At 31.7% G+C, this 20,187-nt stretch overlaps 1 protein-coding gene across 1 annotated transcript in view; it reads left to right on the plus strand.

The window, feature by feature from the left end:
• The window catches only part of LOC139497781 (uncharacterized), a 42,935-nt gene extending 23,729 nt beyond the window's left edge, over positions 1-19,206 (plus strand). Inside the window, exons 4-11 of the mRNA XM_071286016.1 lie at positions 945-1,205; positions 2,379-2,828; positions 6,757-6,911; positions 7,258-8,484; positions 9,265-9,345; positions 17,343-17,423; positions 18,047-18,500; positions 19,042-19,206. Of these exons, the coding sequence (XP_071142117.1) occupies positions 945-1,205; positions 2,379-2,828; positions 6,757-6,911; positions 7,258-8,484; positions 9,265-9,345; positions 17,343-17,423; positions 18,047-18,500; positions 19,042-19,094 (2,762 nt within the window). The 3' untranslated portion in view covers positions 19,095-19,206. The remainder of the gene's footprint in view (positions 1-944; positions 1,206-2,378; positions 2,829-6,756; positions 6,912-7,257; positions 8,485-9,264; positions 9,346-17,342; positions 17,424-18,046; positions 18,501-19,041) is intronic.
• The last annotated feature ends 981 nt before the right edge of the window (positions 19,207-20,187 follow it).

The raw sequence follows: 20,187 nt of genomic DNA on the forward strand, positions 1-20,187 counted from the left end.
GTGATTAGTACAACAATAAGAAGATGTGGTATAATTGGCAACGAGAGTCATTTAAGTGTTGCCATTCATACTGTTGCTGTTGATATAGTTAATATATAGATGTGGTATGATTACCAGAAAACAAATGACGTAGAAGTTAAAACAACTACAGGTCACCTTACAGCCTTCAACAATAAGCAAAACTATACCACAAAGTTTACTGTACAAGGTCCTGAAATGACAAATGTTAAATAATTCAAAGGAGAAAACTAATGGCCTGATTAATGTACAGAAAAATCAACCAAAAAAAAAACCAAATATGTTATACAGCAATAAAGGAAAACCACTGAACTATATGCTCCTGACTTGGTGACAGGCACATGCAGAAAGATTACAAGGACACGTGGGATCTTTTTCTATATAAAGGTTTACACCGACATAATGCCGTTATGGGTCACTGTTTTTGGAATGTCAAATATCAATGGTGTGTTATTTTACGGAGGTAATACATCAAGGTGCCCACATTTATTATATGTAAATGGGTCATACAAGTTAATATTCTGTTCTGATGTCTGTAAAACAGTGTTCTGATCTGTTTATCTCTTAGTATGAATCATGGATCCCATGGGTTTAAGATAAGATGACTCATGCAAGCATGATAGCTTAAAAATGTTTATAAATGGGTTGTAATTTTCTTATGAAATGCATGAATGGGTAGGGATTTTATCATAAATCTACAAATGAAGTGGGTGTGTTAATCAAACCCCAGCCGCACGTCGGTACCCAAATGTATAGATTGACAAGAAGCAGTTGTCCTTTTTAGGTGGTTTAAATAAAAATATTCAATAAGTCAGGCAAAGGATAAATCGTGTAAGAATTAGAGAAATGTGTAAACTTAGTTTTGAAAATAGAGTGAAGTTGTAATGTTCTTCTTTATGAAAAACCTCTATACCATATGTTTATAGGTGATGTAGTTCCAACTGAAATAAAATTAATGGCTGACAAAAGATCTATTGATTTGTACCTCAAATTACTCGAGTCAGGGTCTGAGAAAAAGAGAGACATACGTTTAGTAGTAGTTGGAAAAAAAGGTGCAGGAAAGACATCATTGATAAAAAGATTGTTCTCTGAAGAGAATACAGATGTTACTAGTACAAACGGAATAGAAATCCACACAATAAAATGCAAAGCAATGTCTGATGATGGCATATGGAATAAATTAGATGGTATGAAGTAGAAGCTTAAACACAAATGTTTCTCTTTTCTTAAGAAAGTATTTATAATATTTTCGATTTTTAGTTTTCATAACTTATTATTCGGCAATGTTATTTGGTTTATTAGGGTTTTATCTATCAATCTCTAGGTTTTACAAAATCCAATTCAAGGCTACATTTCAATTAATCCAGGTCAAGAATTTTCATAAATAGTTCATCCAGTCAGAAACTATCTGAAGAAATATTTTTGGCACAAGTGCGTATCTGGTACAATAAAAATGGTACCATAAATTTTATAGGCTTTTTAAACAGTTTCAGAAAAGATGAACAAAATAACCCAAAAAATTCATTGTTACATAATTGGTACAACCACATTTGCATCAATATGCATGCGACACATGGTTTGACCCCAATCAAAATTTTAATTGTGCAATTGCTCATCATGTTCAGTTTCTTTATTCCCTTTAACCGGTAACAACTGTCGATCATTTTTTTTTCATCTTTGATATGTCAATAGCCTTCTTTACAGCTTATGTTGACGGATAATTAGGAGTTTTCAAATGGTAAAAATGTTGATACTTCATGAAAATTGTTCGCCTTTTCTATTGTTTTCTGTGGAAGTTTTGTACTACTGATATACTTTTAAATATGGTCTAAATCAATTCTGAAAGTTTCAAATGAATAGTTTATCATGTTTATGTGGATTTGGTAGCTAATGCTGTTGAACATGTGAAGACATGGATATAAAATGTGTCATGATTGTTCATGAGACAGCTTTCCAACAAAGACCAAAAGATTAGGGTGTAAACAATTACAACTCACTGTTTGCCTTCAAAATTATTTGTAAACTACACCATCTCATGATGATTCTTAATACTTGCTTTTTGGGGGATTTATTTTGATGGATAGCTGAACTTTATTTAGCAACATATTAATAATAAGGTAAGTGTAGAGTATGCATCAAGTTTTGTGGTTTTCATCAAATCTGATATATCAATATAACAACCAAATTAAGAAACCCCCTTTTCAATTGTGATAAATGTTCATGTGTATTTTTCGAAGAACTAGCTATGGGTTGAAAACAAAAATTGATGGACAACATTTATTTTGTAACTGTTCATTGCTTATTTTAATATGGGATCTTACTTAGTATTTCTTAATATTATTATAATTTTCTAATGATAGGAACCAATGAAGAAACTGAAATTCATGCAAGACTCTTGAAACAATACAAAGTAACAATTGGAGCATCAATAGCTGAAGGAACACACAAAGCTGTCAAGGAAAATACCCTCATAACCATTCTGTACAAGCGTATTGAGGAATCAAAAGAATCAGAGACAGTAACCCAGCAGCCTAAAAAAGGAAAACAGCAAGTAACTACTGAATCTCAAATTGAACCTTCAGTAACCTTGCAGCAACGAATTCAAGCGTTAGAACAGGCAAAAATGGATATTGAAGCCATGCTTAAATCTAATGTTGATTTACATGACAAAGAGGAGTATGCCACATTAATGTTATGGGATTTTGCCGGAGATGAAGAGTTTTACCACACACATCAAACGTTTTTGTCCTCAGGTGCAATTTATCTTGTTGTAACAAAACTCAATGAAGTTGACGACAAAAATGCACAAGGTAACATTTTATAGAATAAGATAAAAGAGGGACGAAAAATACCAGAGGGACAGTCTAATGAAAGGTGATTAGAAATCAAAATAATTATAGCGGCATTCGTCTTTATCACCAATATCTTCAAATAGACTGTCCTTATGAAAATTAAAACGTAAGCTCCACCCAATCAGTTGAATTAACATTGGTAATATCTTTATTTTTATTTTCCTCATATTTAGAAAGAGAAAAAAAAACGAGACATTCAAAATACCTACAATCCCCTTCCCTTTAATGAATGTGACCTACTGAATTAGACTGTGTACCGGATTTGTTATCAGGCTTAAATTAAAATATTGTTTGTTTGCAGTTTACCGACCGACCCTTGAAAATCCTCCCGACTGTGAAAATTTTATTGCTTTAAATTTGAAGAAATTTTTTTTAATACTTCTATTGACGCGATCCGGAACTTTGGGTTCTTTCCGGAAATGATTTTAAGTCTGGGTCAATTACGCATTTCAAGTTCGGTTTTTCTTAGCTTCCCATCAAGCGTTCATGTGACCATTTAATGATAAAGCACATGGAAATTGTTTACAGGTATCCATGAAGTAACGGAGGAGTACTTTACGCTGTCGTCTCGTGTCAATTTTAAGACAAATAACAAACAAAAAAGTTTATTAGTATACTGTTTATACAGATTCAGGCACATGTAATGATGTGTGATGATATCATTGACGATGATGCAGCGGATATTCATATAACTGACACGATAACCATTCTGTCTCAAACAAATCGGGTACAGAATCTGTGGAGCCTGACTTTATGGAACCAATTTCAGTGGTTAAATAATTCGACAGCAGCTTGAAGTATGGCATATTTTCTACAAATCGTTGTGAAGACGACAAAGATGAAAACACTCTTCCGTGACTTAAATCTTCATGGATATCTGTAAACACGCCTGTACGGAGAAATGGGCTCATTTGAAATGTTAATTGATATAGATCATGCCAAATCAATAAGAAGCAACCCTAACTACACAAAGATGTAGAGAAAATGAATGGTTAGCTTGAAAAATAAATATACTCTCTCTATATTAAATCTATCTTCGATTGCAATGAGTATGCTCCTTTAGGATAAGGGGGGCTGCCCCACTCATTGCAATTACTCTCTTTCTTACAATATTAAATATACCCAAACTGTGTGGCCTGTGTGAATTCAATTAAAACATGTCCTTAGGAGCTATGCTGCCAATTTTTTTTATGCATTAAAAACATTTCAGTACAGACCATTTACTTTTAATGGGGTGCTATGGATTTCACCCCAAACTTTAGATTTCTTTGGTTTTCATTAAAGCCTGGCAAAAATATAACCTTATCACATAATTAAATATTGTTAGAAATATGAAAACAGTCGAATGTCTTGATATTTTTTTTTCAAGTTGCCTTTTTTTCAATTGAGGAAGATTCAATGGTTATTTTTTTTTTATTAAAAATACACTCTTTAATACATTGTCTTATAAATCTTTAATATCTACATTTTTCCGATGAAAATACTCATGAAAACATTCTAGTCAAGAAGCATACATGTCTGAATATATTTCTTTAAAACAGTTCTAGTCATAATGACATTCCTTGTTTATAAGTGTTCCAGTATTTAATAATTATACCATATTTTATGTCATAAATTGGATAATGACATAAGTTTCAGTTTTGGTTAAAAAGTTTTTTATCTGAAAATACCTGTTCATTTGATGTTGGTTTTCAGCATGTCCAGTGTTTGTTGTTTTAAAATGTTTTTTTTCTTCTTCACAAGAAACTTGGTTTAATGTAACTGCTTGTTTAAACTGTATTTTGGCTGATAAAATAAAATATTTTTCCTACCTACCGACCCTTCAGTCTGAAGGTACAGTCGGAAAACTGCAAACAAACATATTTTTAAGGTTGGCCTCACATAATTTGACGGTGCCACATGTGGAAAGGATCTGCTTCCCTTTCCAGAGCACCTGAGATCACCTCTAATTTTTGGTGGGGTTCGTGTTGTTTATTCTTTAGTTTTCTATGTTGTCTTATGTGTACTATTGTTTGTCTGTTTGTCGTTTTCATTTTTAGCCATGGCGTTGTCAGTTTATTTTCGATTTATGAGTTTGACTGTCCCTTTGGTATCTTTCATCCCTCTTTAACATTGACAACACAGGTGCATTATTTTGATAAAAACAAGAAAAAAATGTATTAAAAAACAAGCAAACACAATATAAACAACCCTGATGAACAAAAATAAATAAGATCCAATGATGAATCAATATTTCTGGTATACAAAAAGAACTGTGTGCATTTTTTAGCAATGCAAACAAAATTTAAGTATCTTTGTCCTGGAATTCAGAAAATTTTATGAAAAACAAACACTCCTTATGTACAAAAAGGACTAGATTTAAAGGTCGATTTATGATTTCTATTAAAATAATTTAAGAAAGTTAAAGTAATTTTTATTCTTACATTATTAAAAGTTTACAAACAAACCTTTTCATTAGACCTTTGAAATAACAAATTACAAATTGTACTGCATTATTTTAGTTGAAAAGGACAGTATTGGTAACAACATTAAAGTATCTATGTTTTCTAATAATCAATAAATTTTATGAAAAATGCTCAATCATGATGAACAAAGGTACAAAACGGCCAATGGCGGTTCATAATTTATATTAGTATTACTAAAGAAATGATTGGATTTTTATTCAAAACAAACAACAGATGTAGTATATTTATCCTTATAGATAATTATATTCTATCTCTTTCTAGTGATAACAAAATATTCCGAGCATAACATTATTCTATGTATTGTTTTTTTAAACATAGTTCTGACACATTCATACAAATTTAGATATTTTTGGAAGATCTGAATTTGTCTGCATCAAAATGTTCTATTGACTCAGAAAAATGCAGCAGCAATTCAGAGTTACAAAAGCGATGTCACGTAATCATGATTTATAACCTACAATTTTTGGATATACATGTAAGCAATCCTGATATAGGATATTTAGCATGTGAATCCAGTAGAACATTTACGACGCACGAAATTGGTTTTGTTATTTTCATATCGGGATTCAGAAAGATTTAGTCAAATTTGTTTTGCATTAGACAATTACTAAAAGAATTAAGATATCTTCAGACAAATTGGGACTGTATTCAAAACTTGTTCTTCCATGAACATAATAAAGGAACAATGTACTTACTTTAGACATTTTACCTCTTAAATGACACGAACTCTTGTTTTTCTAAAAATAATTCTTTGACTATGATTTTAATAAAACAGTAATAAGTATGGTAAGTTTTATCAAAAAGTGAACAACTGAAATGTCACTTCCGGATAACTGTTATATCATGTTTTTTACTGTCAGTTTAGTATAATTTGATCAATTTAATAGATAATTGATTTTCAGATCTCATTATAGATTTTAAAAATTTCGTCAATTAAACTCAAAACAAATATTTTTCTCTTTTACTGTGTATTTGAAAGAATTTTAACAGGTTTACCTATAGCTGCATCTATATATATTGATTTACCGTTCTATTGATCTTCAGTTAGTTTTTGTCTCAATATTCATCATACCATATCTTCGACCTTGTTTTCGTTTTTGTTACAGAGAATGTGTAGAGCATTAACAAGAGTGGTCTATTTTCAAACCTAAAATATCACATGTAATTTAATATATTCTTAAAATTGCTTAAGTGATGCAATATACATATAATAAAATGTATAAGATGAATCTTTCTCCCTTAAAATAGAAAAAGTACATGTATTACATGTTCTAATAACACTGCAATGCTGGTGAAAATTTTATGTTTTTCGTTATTTCTTTGTATTGATACTTCTACAGATAATTTAACTACAATTAACTTGCAAACCTTCAGGAGACTTAAATATATGGTGATTTGAATCGTTATTCTTTTTTTTGTAGATTTATTCCAGTTATGGATTGACTCGATCCATTGCTACAGTAGACTGGAAGAGGACACGAGTAATTCTGCTGACAGCAAGACATCAGACGATCTTGATCCACCAGTTCTTATTGTTGGCACATGGAGAGATGCTGTGACCTCTGATATAGAAGAGGTATTGAAATTCTACAAATGTTACAAGCACACTTCTACTTGTTTTGTTTTAATTTTGAGACAGGCCTGTCATGTTTTACTAATAGTGTAGTGTAATCAGATCAATGGTTTGACAATATCAAATGCATTAACTCTATCTGTTTTAAGATTTGAAGTGTTCAGGAAAAGCAAATTCGTTATCACATTTTACAAATTTTGCAAAGGTTGTGTTCTTAAATTGATTTATTTAATATGATACAGTTATATGATTATCATATAGGTTTATATAGCTTCAGTATTTATTTCATATTTTCAAATATATTTTAATTGTAAAGACCAAACAAACAAACAAGCATATTTTATTGTAGATTGACGATGCATGCCGCGAAAGCATTTTCAAGCATACGGAGAATATGACAGAAGATGAACAAAGACATATAAGGCAAGAATACTTCATTTCCAACACAGAAGATGATCCCAATGTATTCCAGCAAATCCGAGAAGACATCCTTAACTTAGCCAGAAAAATGAAAACATGGAACAAAGAATATCCTTTAAAATTTATTCAACTGGAAAAACGACTTCAGGAGAAAAAGAAGGAGTTACCAATTATTTCCTTTCATGAAATTCAGCACATCTCTACTGATACACCTAATCCACTAAATGATGAGGAACTCAGATTGTTCCTGGAATTTCACCATGAGATCAGAGCTTTAGTTTATTTCAAAGATCTACCTTCTTATATTATTTTAGACACACAGTGGTTGTCTGATGCTTTTAGATGTATAGTCACAGCAAAGAAATTTACAGCTATTAGTATTAGAAATAGAACAAAATGGGATGAATTGTACAGTAGAGGCAAATTACATAACAAGGTTTTAGACGACATATTTAGCAAAAGCAAAAACATTTTTTCCAAACACAAGGATCACATCCTGAACGTTATGGAGAAATTTGATATCATTATACGTCCAAATATATCAGGAACTGAAAGAGACGCTGGTGATGACAAACCTCTCTATTACATACCTTGTATGATTAAATCAGAACCCGAGTGTGATATATACGAAATTTTTAACGTGACAGAAAACACATGTACTAAGTCTAACTGGTTATGTTATATGTTTAGGTTTCTACCACCTCATTTAATGAATCATTTAATTGCATCACTTTGCAGGAAATATAAAGTAGCAGAAGTTGTCACAAAGGCACAGAAAAAACAAATTGCTCTTTTCAGAGGCTCAGCTGTCTTTGAGTTAGAGAAAACAACAAAATTAGCAAAATTACATATAATGAAATGTCCAAACTGGATTCAAATTCAGGTTTGGCAATTTGGGAAAGAACGTGAAGGAGGTTTGTACAAATACATTGATGACTTTGTGACAGAGGAAATTGTCAAGATAATAAACACAAGGTTTAAGATGTCTAATGTGAAATTTTGGAAAAGTTGGGAATGCGGCCTCACAAAACCAGAGTCTGTGACAGGATCAAATGATTTTAGTGAGGAGCAGATTCCAGAATATTACTGTGAAAAATGTACAAGCACCCATATATTCATTGATGATTGGCAAGATCTGAACAGTAGAAGACCATGCGTAAGTTGAAAATTAGTGCAGTACCTGATTACAATGTTTTGTCCTTAACCTAATTTGTGTTGTATATGTTCACCAGAACTAAAATAATTCTCTAAGTTGCCATCTGTATTCTCAAACCCTTTTGAGTACTAGATATTTTTGTTGCTTTTTTACATGATTGACTTCTAGATAAAAAGGGGAGACATACATTTTAGTCGAAGTGTTTTGGGTTCATGTGAATTTTTCAGTTACTATAACATGTATAAGAAAGAGCGTAATCTAATTTAGAAAAACTGGAAAATAGATAGTTATCAAAGGTACCAGGATTATAATTTAGTACGCCAGACGCAAGTTTCGTCTCCATAAGACTCATCAGTGACCCTCATATCAAAATATTCATCAAGCCAAACAAGTACAAAGTTGAAGAGCATTGAGGTTTAAAAATTCCAAACAGTTGTGCCAAATATGGCTAAGATAATATATGCTTGGGATAAGAAAATCCTTAGTTTTAATAGTTTGAATAGACACAGAGGCTGCATCATTTGTCCAATATTTTTATTTGATTATCAAATTGCATGCTTAAGAGTTGCAAAAGATATCAAAGGGACGCATGAAATCATAAGACTGAAATAATCTAACAATGCACCGTAAAAAAAGAAAAAGACACAAAAGACAAACAGCAGCACACAAAACACAGCATAGAAACAAAAGACTGAGCAACATGAATCCCACCAAAAATTAATTGTAGCACAAATTTTATAGAAGTATGAATACATTTAATTTTTTTTTAAATTATTTCAGCTGCCAATTAGTTGTGAGATTAAACAAGGATCGAAGCAAAACAGAGATAGCATCAGTCATGCCACAACTACATCCTCTAAGGTAACCAGCAATTGTTTATACTATTTGATATTTTTATTTCAAATATTTCAGATAGATATCACCATAAAATGTATACAACCACTGACTTACTTACACATTCCCAATGTAAAGACCGTGTTCACATTGACCTATACTTGGTGTTGTGTTACTGTAATTCACACATAAACTATACACAATTACGTTCCTATTGATAAAACTTAGACCATGTTCACAACGAAAGCCATGTACAGAAAACATGTCTACAATTAATTAAATGTAATGTGCACTGGTTTCACATTAAATTTGTTCACATCTACACACCTTTTTTAATTGTCCGTTCATAAGATTTGTTCACACTTCTAAACTATATGTCAGTTAAATGTTCATTACGTAGAACTGAATTCAAATATTTCAGACAACTTTTCTAGCAGTAAGTGGACATTTATTTGACTTCAAGAGAAGGGGGAGCAATTTGAAAAAAAAAAAATAGTCTGGTCATACAGATGATTAAAAAACAATTATTCTAAATCCAGAGTTTCCGCATACATTATAGTGTTAAATATTTTAAAAAAATATTTGATTGCTAGCATCGAAAAAACCTGAATAAAAACGTTCGTGCGAAAAAAAATTTGAGTCGGACTAAGGCTGCTCCTTTATAAAAGCTGATTTGATAATTTGCAAGAGTTTAAAGATACTAAAGATGTCTTGATTACGCATTAGAAAAACGTAGGCTGCAGCTGCGTCCTTACAGGAAAAAAAGGTATTTTTCTCCAATGAGTATTTGGCAAAGAGAGGATGTAATGTTTTGTTTTGTATTTCTAAGTATATTTTAATGGATCTGATATACAAGACAAACAAAACAATTTACCTCACACTTTTATTAGTAATGCATTGTTGAGTGAATCGTTGTTTGAGAAAAGACAAGTAGCAACTATTTCTCTGTACCTGCAGTCTATTAGGAAAAACCTTTTCAAATGAATGATGTATTCGGCAATGATGATGTTTGAGTCTTGATAAGGGGTTGATAAAGCTACATAAAGTGTTTTTATAACAAATAATCAAGTTTAGACAAATATTTCTGTGAAGATCTTTATTAACAATAGTTAAAAATATTAATTTTATTCAAAAATTGTTTCTTTTTTTAATATACATGGTAAAATTAATGTTCTAAATGCCTAGTTTTGTGTACACTTCATCTTCACAAGGCCTACATTGACTATCGACTGCATGTAGACAAACATGATTTAAACTACATGTAAACATTGAGTGTTATCAATGGAAACGTAATTGTGTTTAGTTTATGTGCGAGTTACACTAACACAACACCGAGTTCAGGTCAATGTGAACACGGCCTTAATGTCTACATGCAGTCGATAGTCAATGTAGGGCTAGTGTGAGTTAATTGTACGAGGTACAAGGTATTAAAAACATGAGTTTTACTGTGTCTTTATTAAGATTACATCCCAGCTCCTTTGTTCTAACAAGGGTGATCTGAGCAGGATCACCCCTACCAGATCACCCCAGTTAGGGTTTCTTTGTTATGCATGCTTTCCTTTGTTCTGTAACATTTTGGCGGGAATGCCAAATCTACTATAAAACTTATAATAAATTATACGGAAAAGACTATCAAAATTCACGTAGAAAAAATCCAGTGTATATGCTGGGATTCGACCTCAAGACGTTTAGCATATTAAGCCACGACACATTCCACTACACCAGGACGACTGGATACGAACTAACAGTAATTTAACATACTTAAAGGAAGCAAGATATTTTTATAAGTGGGGCGAGTTGGCAGACTTGCATTCAGTGGGGTTTAAACCCTTTTCGTTAATAAGTGAGTTGTCAGACTGATTGTTCAATTTGATTTTACACTTTTTCAAATTGGGACAAGTCGGTAAACAAGAGTGGGGCATTTTTTTTTAAAGTGGCGATATAGTGTGGGCCGATTGGCCAGTGGGGCGAGTTGACATTATTTGATTTCTACTCATCGTGTTAGGGGGTCATTAAGGGTATACATCATATAGTAATATATCATTATATAAAGTATATTATAATGGTTATGTGGTGTTCTAAACTAGATTTTATGAATTGTAAATGGTTTTTCGTCTAATCTAAAAAAGCTGGGATGTAAAAAAGTTATCCCATTCGGACTTGGTGTGTTAGTGTTAGATCACCCTCTGGCCTCCGGCCATCGGGGTCATCTTTCACTGACATACCGCGTTCTCGTGGGATAACTATAAAAGAAACGTTGTTTGAATAAAATTGGTATTTGATTATTAATCAAGATTTTACCGAAGTATTTGTCTACGGTAGATGTATTGCTTTATTATAAAAAAATTATCATTGCTGTACACATAATTAATTCCGAATCCACAGAAATATTTGCCATGGGTCTTTTCTTATTCAACAATGCACTCATAAATGCATTACTAAACAGTGTGCAGTAAATTGTATGGTTTTGCAAGTATCTTAGATCCGGTAAAATGCACTTAGAAATAATAAAAAAATATCAATTTGCAATGTACGAACTGTTCTTTTTAAGTAAAAGTCGTAGTTGTTAAGAAGTATCTGCATGCAAAAACGAAAATATATTTCACCAAATCATCAACTCGCTGTATACACATATATCTTTTGGAATAATGTGTCTTAGCGAGTGTACGTGTATATATGCAAATTTTACTGCGTAAATAAAGACAACAGTAGTATACCGCTGTTCAAAACTCATAAATCCATGGAAAAAAAAACAAAATCGGGGTAACAAACTAAAAACCGAGGGAAACGCCTTAAATATAAGAGAACAACGACACAACACTAAGATGTAACACACACAGAAACGGACCAAACATCAGACAAAATCCCACGAGAAAAACAAATATAACATCAAAACCAAATACATGAATTTGGGATAGACAAGTACCGTGACACGTCTTATTGCAATAGAAATTACACAACAAACGACGCAACGTTAATACGTAATCGAGATATCTTAATTATCTTTGAAGTACTGCAAAACACCAAATTTGCATTCATAAGGGAGATATAATTATAATTTTATGAAGGGAGGTGGGGGAATAGGAAGAAAAATGTTGGCCTGCAGTATATTTTTTTTTGTTATATTCTCATTCCTGCCTTTCTATTTTTCATTCTATTCGGTCCTGCCTTTATTGATTAGTTTATCCTGATTATTTTTTACCTAAATTGTCAACCTGCCATTGTTTTGGCAGAGTTGATCATCCAAGCTTTTTTTACTCAAAACTCCTGTCCTGCCTTTTTTTATAATTTAAAGCTCATCCCGCCCCCTTTTTCACAGCTCCTTTACAAATCAAATGGTAATTGCTAGAAAAGTGGAATTCGATTCTATGTTATAAATAACATATACTTTACATTTGTGAACAAATCTCGTGTACATGTAATTAAACGAAGTGTTAACATGTTTACTGTATATAAACTTTTGGGGTGATCACGGCCTTAGTGATCTGTAAATATGTAAAACACGGAGAAAAAAATCAAACATAGTTAAAAAGCCCTTTTGTGATAGCACATCAACCATGTTTTTTTAAAGGATTAATCTCATCAGACTAATTGCATTATAGTTGTGAGGGTTGATCAAAGTGCTATGGCCATTGATCTGGTAATATAGTTTTAAGAAGATTATTTTGTTACATCAAATGAAGTTTTGACCCACTAATTATATAATCAATTTCTTCAAAAGTTTAAATCTAAATTTATTCAGATAATTTTTGAATCGTATGTTTAAACATTGCTTTAATTGATGATTATCAAAAATTGTATCTAAATGTTTTAGTATTGTATGTTTCTTTTTAGGCAATTTTCTTTAAGCACTAATTGGCTCACATTGAACAGTTAGCGAAAGAGGGCCCCAAACAATGACTAGTGTATAACTATTAAAATGGGAAAACCAACGGTTAAATCTATACAAAAAACGAGAAACACTTATGAACCACATCAACAAACGCATCTACTGAACATCAGAATCCTGACTTAGGACAGGTGCAAACAAAATTGATGATGATATTTTATTTTGCCACAATTTTATACTCACCTGACCAAGTGAGCTTAAAAGTGGCAAAATAAAACAGCATCATTAATGTTGTTTGTACCCTACCTGTCCTGTTCCGAAGGTTGTCCGTCGTCGATTACTTTTACAAAGCTACAGTACTGTGCCAATTTTAATTAAACATGGCAAAAAACATCATTTGGGTATCTAGTTTTAAAAATGTGTTCGATGGCCGCCATGTCTAAAAAAAACATAAGGATTAACGTAGATTTTGGCTTAGATTTATGAAACCAAAGCATTTAGAGCAAATCTGATGGGGTTGACCCCTTAAGGAGCCATTGCCCTTTATAGTAAATTTTTAACTATTTTTTGTAAATTTTTGTAGTTTTTTGCAAAATTTTTCTTCTCTGAAACTACTAAGACAAATTTAACCAAACTGGTCCATAACCATAATTATGGTATCTGGTTTAAAAACAAATGTGTTCGGTGACCTCGCCCGTAAACCAAGATGACCGACATGGCAAAAAAAGTGCATAAGGTAATTGCAGATTTTGGCTCATATCTCTGGGACTAAATAATTTTAGTAAATTTGACGACAAATAAAATCATTTGTTAGGTCAAGATCTATATGCTTTGAAATTATCAGGCCTATCAGGTAACCTGGTGTTGGGTTGCTGCCCCTGAATTGGTAATTTTAAGAAAATTTTGCGGCTTCGGTTATTACCTTGAATATTATTATAGATTGAATTAAACTGTTAACAGCAATAATGTGCAGCAAAGTAAGACCTACAAAAAAGTCAAATAATCAAAGAAGAAGTCATTGCCCTTAGTAGTCAATTTTTAACAGTTTTCTTAAATTTTGTAAATTTATGTGAAGGAGTAGGTTCAGTTAGGCCCGTTTTTGGCCACAAGATATAGCAGTTAAACAAAAATTGTTTAAATGTATACTTTTGGTTATTAATTGGAAAGTAAAATACGTCTGCTTCATAAATATGGGCTATTTTTTATATTTAATACAATGCACATATATCGGGTACTAGCATCATAAAGTCATGCTAAATTACTGAAATCTTCACAATTTTAGCATTTTAGTTTAATTTTATACGGTTTCCGTCTTAAGTGAAAGTGGCCGCATTCGTGTTCATTGTTAATATTGAAATGTAAGTTGTATTTTATGATATAACATAAAATATATAAAGGTTGTGGATGAACATGGATGCCGTCACTTTCATTTTTGACAAAAACTATCTGAAAAGTGACATTTTTCGGCATATTTGATAGATTTTTCATATTTAAGCTAGAATCGGAGTGTTTTTAATGAGTAAATCAGTTAAAATCTTTCGTTCAAACTTATTGAATCAACTGAAATAGACACTTAAGTGTTTAAAAAGTGTTTAAAATCTTTCGTCAGATGAACTTGAAAATTGAAGCCAAAATCGGTCCTTACCGACCGACTCCCTTTTACATAATATTTCCCACTGTAACTACTGGGCCAAGTTCATTATAGATAGAGATAATTGTAAGCAGCAAGAATGTTCAGTCAAGTAAGATCTACAAACACATCACTATCGCTAAACACAATTTTGTCATAAATCCATCTGTGTCCTTTTTTTATTTTGCACATAAACAAAGATGAGCGACACAGGTTCTTTAGAGCCAATAGTTTAAGTTTACTTAATCTTTTTTAAATGTTTTTTTAATACAAATGTTAATTTTATAATAGAACCATTTTGCTTGTTTAAAAATGTTCACTCTTTTAATTTTCAATGTTGTTTGCTTGTCATAAATAAAGACAACAGTAGTATACCGATGTTCAAACTCATAAATTCATGGTAAAAAAAAAAAAAAATCGGGGTAACAAACTAAAACTGAGGGAAACGCATTAAATATAAGAGAACAACGACACAACACTACAATGTAACACACACAGAAACGGACCAAGCAACAGACAAAATCCCACGAGAATAACAAATATAACATCAAAACCAAATACATGAATTTGGGATAGACAAGTACCGTGACACGTCTTATCGCAATAGAATTTACACTCAAAAATAAGAGAAAACAAACGACGCAACGTTAAAATGTTACACATATAGAAACGAACTATAATATAACAATGGCCATATTCCTGACTTGGTACAGGACATTTTTAAAGAAAACAATGGCGGGTTGAACCTGGTTTTGTGGCATGCCAAACCTCCCCTTTTATAGCCATGTGAAATATAACATTCAGACGACAACTCAACACTACAGGACTACAATATAAATAAATTGGAGAATGCAATTGACAAAGAACTTGTTCAAAAAGTTCATATCATTTGTCGACAGAAAGATCACTATCATCATGATCATCTTCCAATTCAACATTATGAAATGGGGTTTGAAGTAAGTCTGGAAAAAAGACATCTTCATTATTTTTTGAAACACCTGTACTTTATTTTGATATGATTTTCCTATTTTATATTATTTGTTTGTATTTAGCTTATGAAAACCCTTAAGCTTGTAAAGCTGTGGCTGCGAATTCGAACTTCAAACGTGGCAGATTCCTTCGACACTGATATAAAAGTTAATTAGGATTGCCAATTTTCATGCTGAAGGTCATATATCTTCCGGGTTCTTCTGCATCCTCTAACAATAAATCGTGTTCTATTGAGAATGACTGATTATAATGTATCAACCATGTTCTAGTTTTTGTGATATCAATGGTTATATAGTACCTAACCCGTCAATCAGTCAGTTCCTACGTCAGTATTTGCGTTTGTTTCCAGATTCAAATACTTTGTCATGAAATTATTGTCGATTTTAATAAGACGAAGATCTCAGATGATAATATGAGACAGGTATTATCTGTTAATTTGTCAATTATTTTCTAATTCGAACATATTTTAATTTTTAAAATGAAACCGAAATTCCAAAACGTTTCTGCAGTTGGTTTTGATGTTAAGGATTTCAGATGGGACATCATTGTAGTCATAATGTTGTTTTCAATGTAACCAATCAAAAATGCTATCATCAGGTAACGTTGATTTTTTTAATTAAAATTGTTATTGTGCTCATTCCTGTATATTGATATACTAATAAATATATATTTACTCTGTCTTAAAGTCTCATGACAAACGAGACTGGAAGAAAGACAGAGATTTCTGGGCAAATTCGGGTAAATAAAAAAGTTACAAAATAAGAAAGTTGACAATTTTAAGTATATTAGTAGATTGAAATTGATTTATTTGTTTTTAATTGATTTTTCTACTGTAATTTGGGACTTCATCCCTATTTTACATTTTAAGGTCACCACATCCATGCTGTCATTAATTTAAGTCGACCATGAACTCCAAAACTCCTGCAAAAAGGGGGGTTCCAGATGTTAAATCAAATTAGAAATACTGGATTACAATTTAATTTGTATAAATGATTAGAGGAAGATTCCTATTGTACTATTATATGCTTGGTTACTATCTATATATAGGCATGAGGGCAACCTTGACTAAACCACCTCAATAGTTTCATGTTCAGGAGGTCTAGGGTTCATTCCCCAGCCTGGTCAAATCAAATACTTTTAAATTGTATCAGCTGCTTTTCCGCTAAGCACTTGGCTTTATAAATAAGAACTAATGTTTCTGGGTATACAGATGAAATGTCTTTATGTTGACTGTTGTCATGCGAACTAGCACGTTAGCATATCTAGCTCATAGTACGTATCGGTCTAGCACAAAACATGATAAGTATTTATTTTACATTAACATAGTCTTGTCCTGAATATGCATATTAACCTGGCTAAGAAGCTATCTATCATGATCATTATGCATCATTAAAGTTACTAATAAATAGATGTTTTGACACAATCTTGTTGCCAAAAAATATACCGGAAAAGGATTATTTCTGAAAGACGAAAACACAAAGGACATTGAAAGCTTTCGCCATTTGTATGGTAGATGGAAGGGTGTCGGTATAGGTAAGCTTGCTCTCTTAAGGTTATTTTATTTTTGAATTGCAGCTGTTTTTCCGTATCAACGCTAGTAATAGAGACATTTCAAATATCCATGATGAGTCAACAGCAGCAGCCAGTTTGACAGGGGTACGTTATATCACACATCTAGCTGTGTTCTCATAATTAGTTTTATGTTTATTACTATATTGTTTTGATGAGTCAATAGCAGCAGCCGGTTTGACAGGGGTATGTTACATCACACATCTAGCTTTGTTCTCATAATTAGTTTTATGTTTATTACTATATTGTTTTGATGAGTCAATAGCAGCAGCCAGTTTGACAGGGGTATGTTACATCACACATCTAGCTTTGTTCTCATAATTAGTTTCATGTTTATTACTATAATATTGTTTTGATGAGTCAATAGCAGCAGCCAGTTTGACAGGGGTATGTTACATCACACATCTAGCTTTGTTCTCATAATTAGTTTCATGTTTATTACTATATTGTTTTGATGAGTCAATAGCAGCAGCCAGTTTGACAGGGGTACGTTATATCACATATCTAGCTGTGTTCTCCGTCGCTTGTAAATAGTTTCATGTTTATTACTATATTGTTTGGGTTGCTGTGGTTGCATTACTTAACTTATTTGACCACCTTTTTAAATGGACAATCGATTCACCAAACAAATCAATTTAGCCTTACATATGTCTTATTTTGGCATTTTACATATTTTATATCATAATTCTCTACCTAAATCTGTATTTCAGTTCACAAAAGAGGAAATCAACTTTTCAAAGATGGGAATGATAGCGCTGAATATTCTTGCTGATGTTTTATATGATCTATTGAAACCAGATAAACCACATCTACGTCCAAGGTGTGATTGTGATATAACATATTTGTACAGTGAGCACAGGAATCTCAATAAACACATTCCTAGTAATTCATGGGGTGGTCAATGGCAAAGAATTCAGACTACACACATAGCTATTGGAGATGATATTGAGCGCATTAGACTGACAAGAAACGAATTACAACATTCTAGAATATTTCATCTTGATGATAAACGTTTTAATGAATTACGTAATATACTAAGCGATCTTTTAAAACGGTTTGATCAACATAACAAACCAACAAGGCTGTATACAGACCATTTAAATGAGATTTTGGCTAAAACTATTTCTGCAGAGGAAGTGAAATCTATTAAAAATGAAATATTAGGTAAATATGCGTTAAACAGTTGGATTTCAGACCATTTTTTCAATTCCTATCTTTTTATGCACAAAGTTCATTAAGATTTTAGGACTTGTTTGTTCTAAAATATGAGTGTATGCAGACTAGTTTATATATAGATTTTCTATGTCCATGCATAAAGATTATATATTTTATATATATTATACCGTTGGTCCACCCGTTTGAATTGTTTTACACCAGTTATTTTAGGGCCATACATAGCTTGCTGTTCGATATGACCTCAGGCTCCGTGGTGAAGGCCGTACTGTGACTTATTATTATTTACTTTTTACACATTTTGACTTGGATAGAGAGTTGGCACTCATATCACATCTTCTTATTTCTATATAAAAACGTAATAAAACCGCCTGTTGACTATGACCATAACTATGGTTACATTGTCTTTTAATCACTAAAGTTTCTTTACATATTTGTCGAAATTGTTATATCTATAAAACTGATTTTTGTTAGTAGAATTTTAAAAATAATCTATTTGATCTGAGCAGTGATGGGTTTTATTTTATTTCAGGAATGGCTATTGAAGTTGAAATTGAACATCAAATCAATGTTTCAACACAATAGAGAAATAAGCTCATCTTCATATTTTGTACAACAAACAGTTATGTATGTATCTTACGAACAATACATATACTACTACAGCAACAGATTTACAGAAGACCATTGATCCTTTATGTATAGATTCGATCATCCTTAATAGAGATGTTATGCTGCTGATTAAAGTAGAGTTACAGAAAATAATTGGCAAGATAAAAAAAGAGTGGACCAAAACAGTAGAACCAATCCCTCTTACTAGAGTTGTTAAACTGATTGAAGCAGAGTTACAGAAAATAATAAACAATATTAAAAAAGAGTGGACCAAGGCGGAATGATTTGATTAAAGTTAAAAAATGGACCAATATTGGACTGTTTCAGTATTATGTTTTCAATGTTATCACATGCATGCAGCACATATTGTAATGTTTATATTGCTAATACCATATTAATTATATAAATAGAATGAATACTTGTTTACGTATATATTTATGTGTAATAATGATATCCAGAAAAAAGAATTCAGTACAGTGAGAAGATGAGACAAAACAAGAAAACAATTATGAATATTTTTTCTTTCTTTTCAATGAAAAAGATATACATGAATTATTCTAATGATTTTGTCCTTTTAGGGAATTTAGTGCAGATGATAGAATTTGTTAGTTGTGTTAAATATATTCATAATGTTTCCATATTTTGCACGACTTAATGATTCCTAGTTTTTTTATCTGTTGTAAAACAACTGTCTTTTGACTTTTAAATTTCTTTATGTTTCTGGTGATTGGGTTTCTGTTTAATTACTGTATAACAACCATCTTGGTTGATTCATAAAAGGAAATTTAAAAAGTGCAATAGGGTATTATATTTAATCTTAATTTTCCAGGTTTTGTTTGAAATATTTGACAGTTTGTATTTTGTTAAAAAAAAAATGAAAATACATGTAAGGTTATAAAAAATAGTCGGTATGGTAGTTTGAAAAAATCAAATCCATTGGCATTCAGCCATCATAGCCCTATTCACAAATAAAATTGAAGCGAAATAAGTTAATATGTAAATCCAATCTGTTGATATACCGATTACAAACATAAACAATCACTTGTGTAAAGAAAGATTCGCGGGTTTT

The sequence above is a fragment of the Mytilus edulis genome, chromosome 12 (assembly GCF_963676685.1).
Source record: "Mytilus edulis chromosome 12, xbMytEdul2.2, whole genome shotgun sequence".
NCBI classification, from domain to species: domain Eukaryota; kingdom Metazoa; phylum Mollusca; class Bivalvia; order Mytilida; family Mytilidae; genus Mytilus; species Mytilus edulis.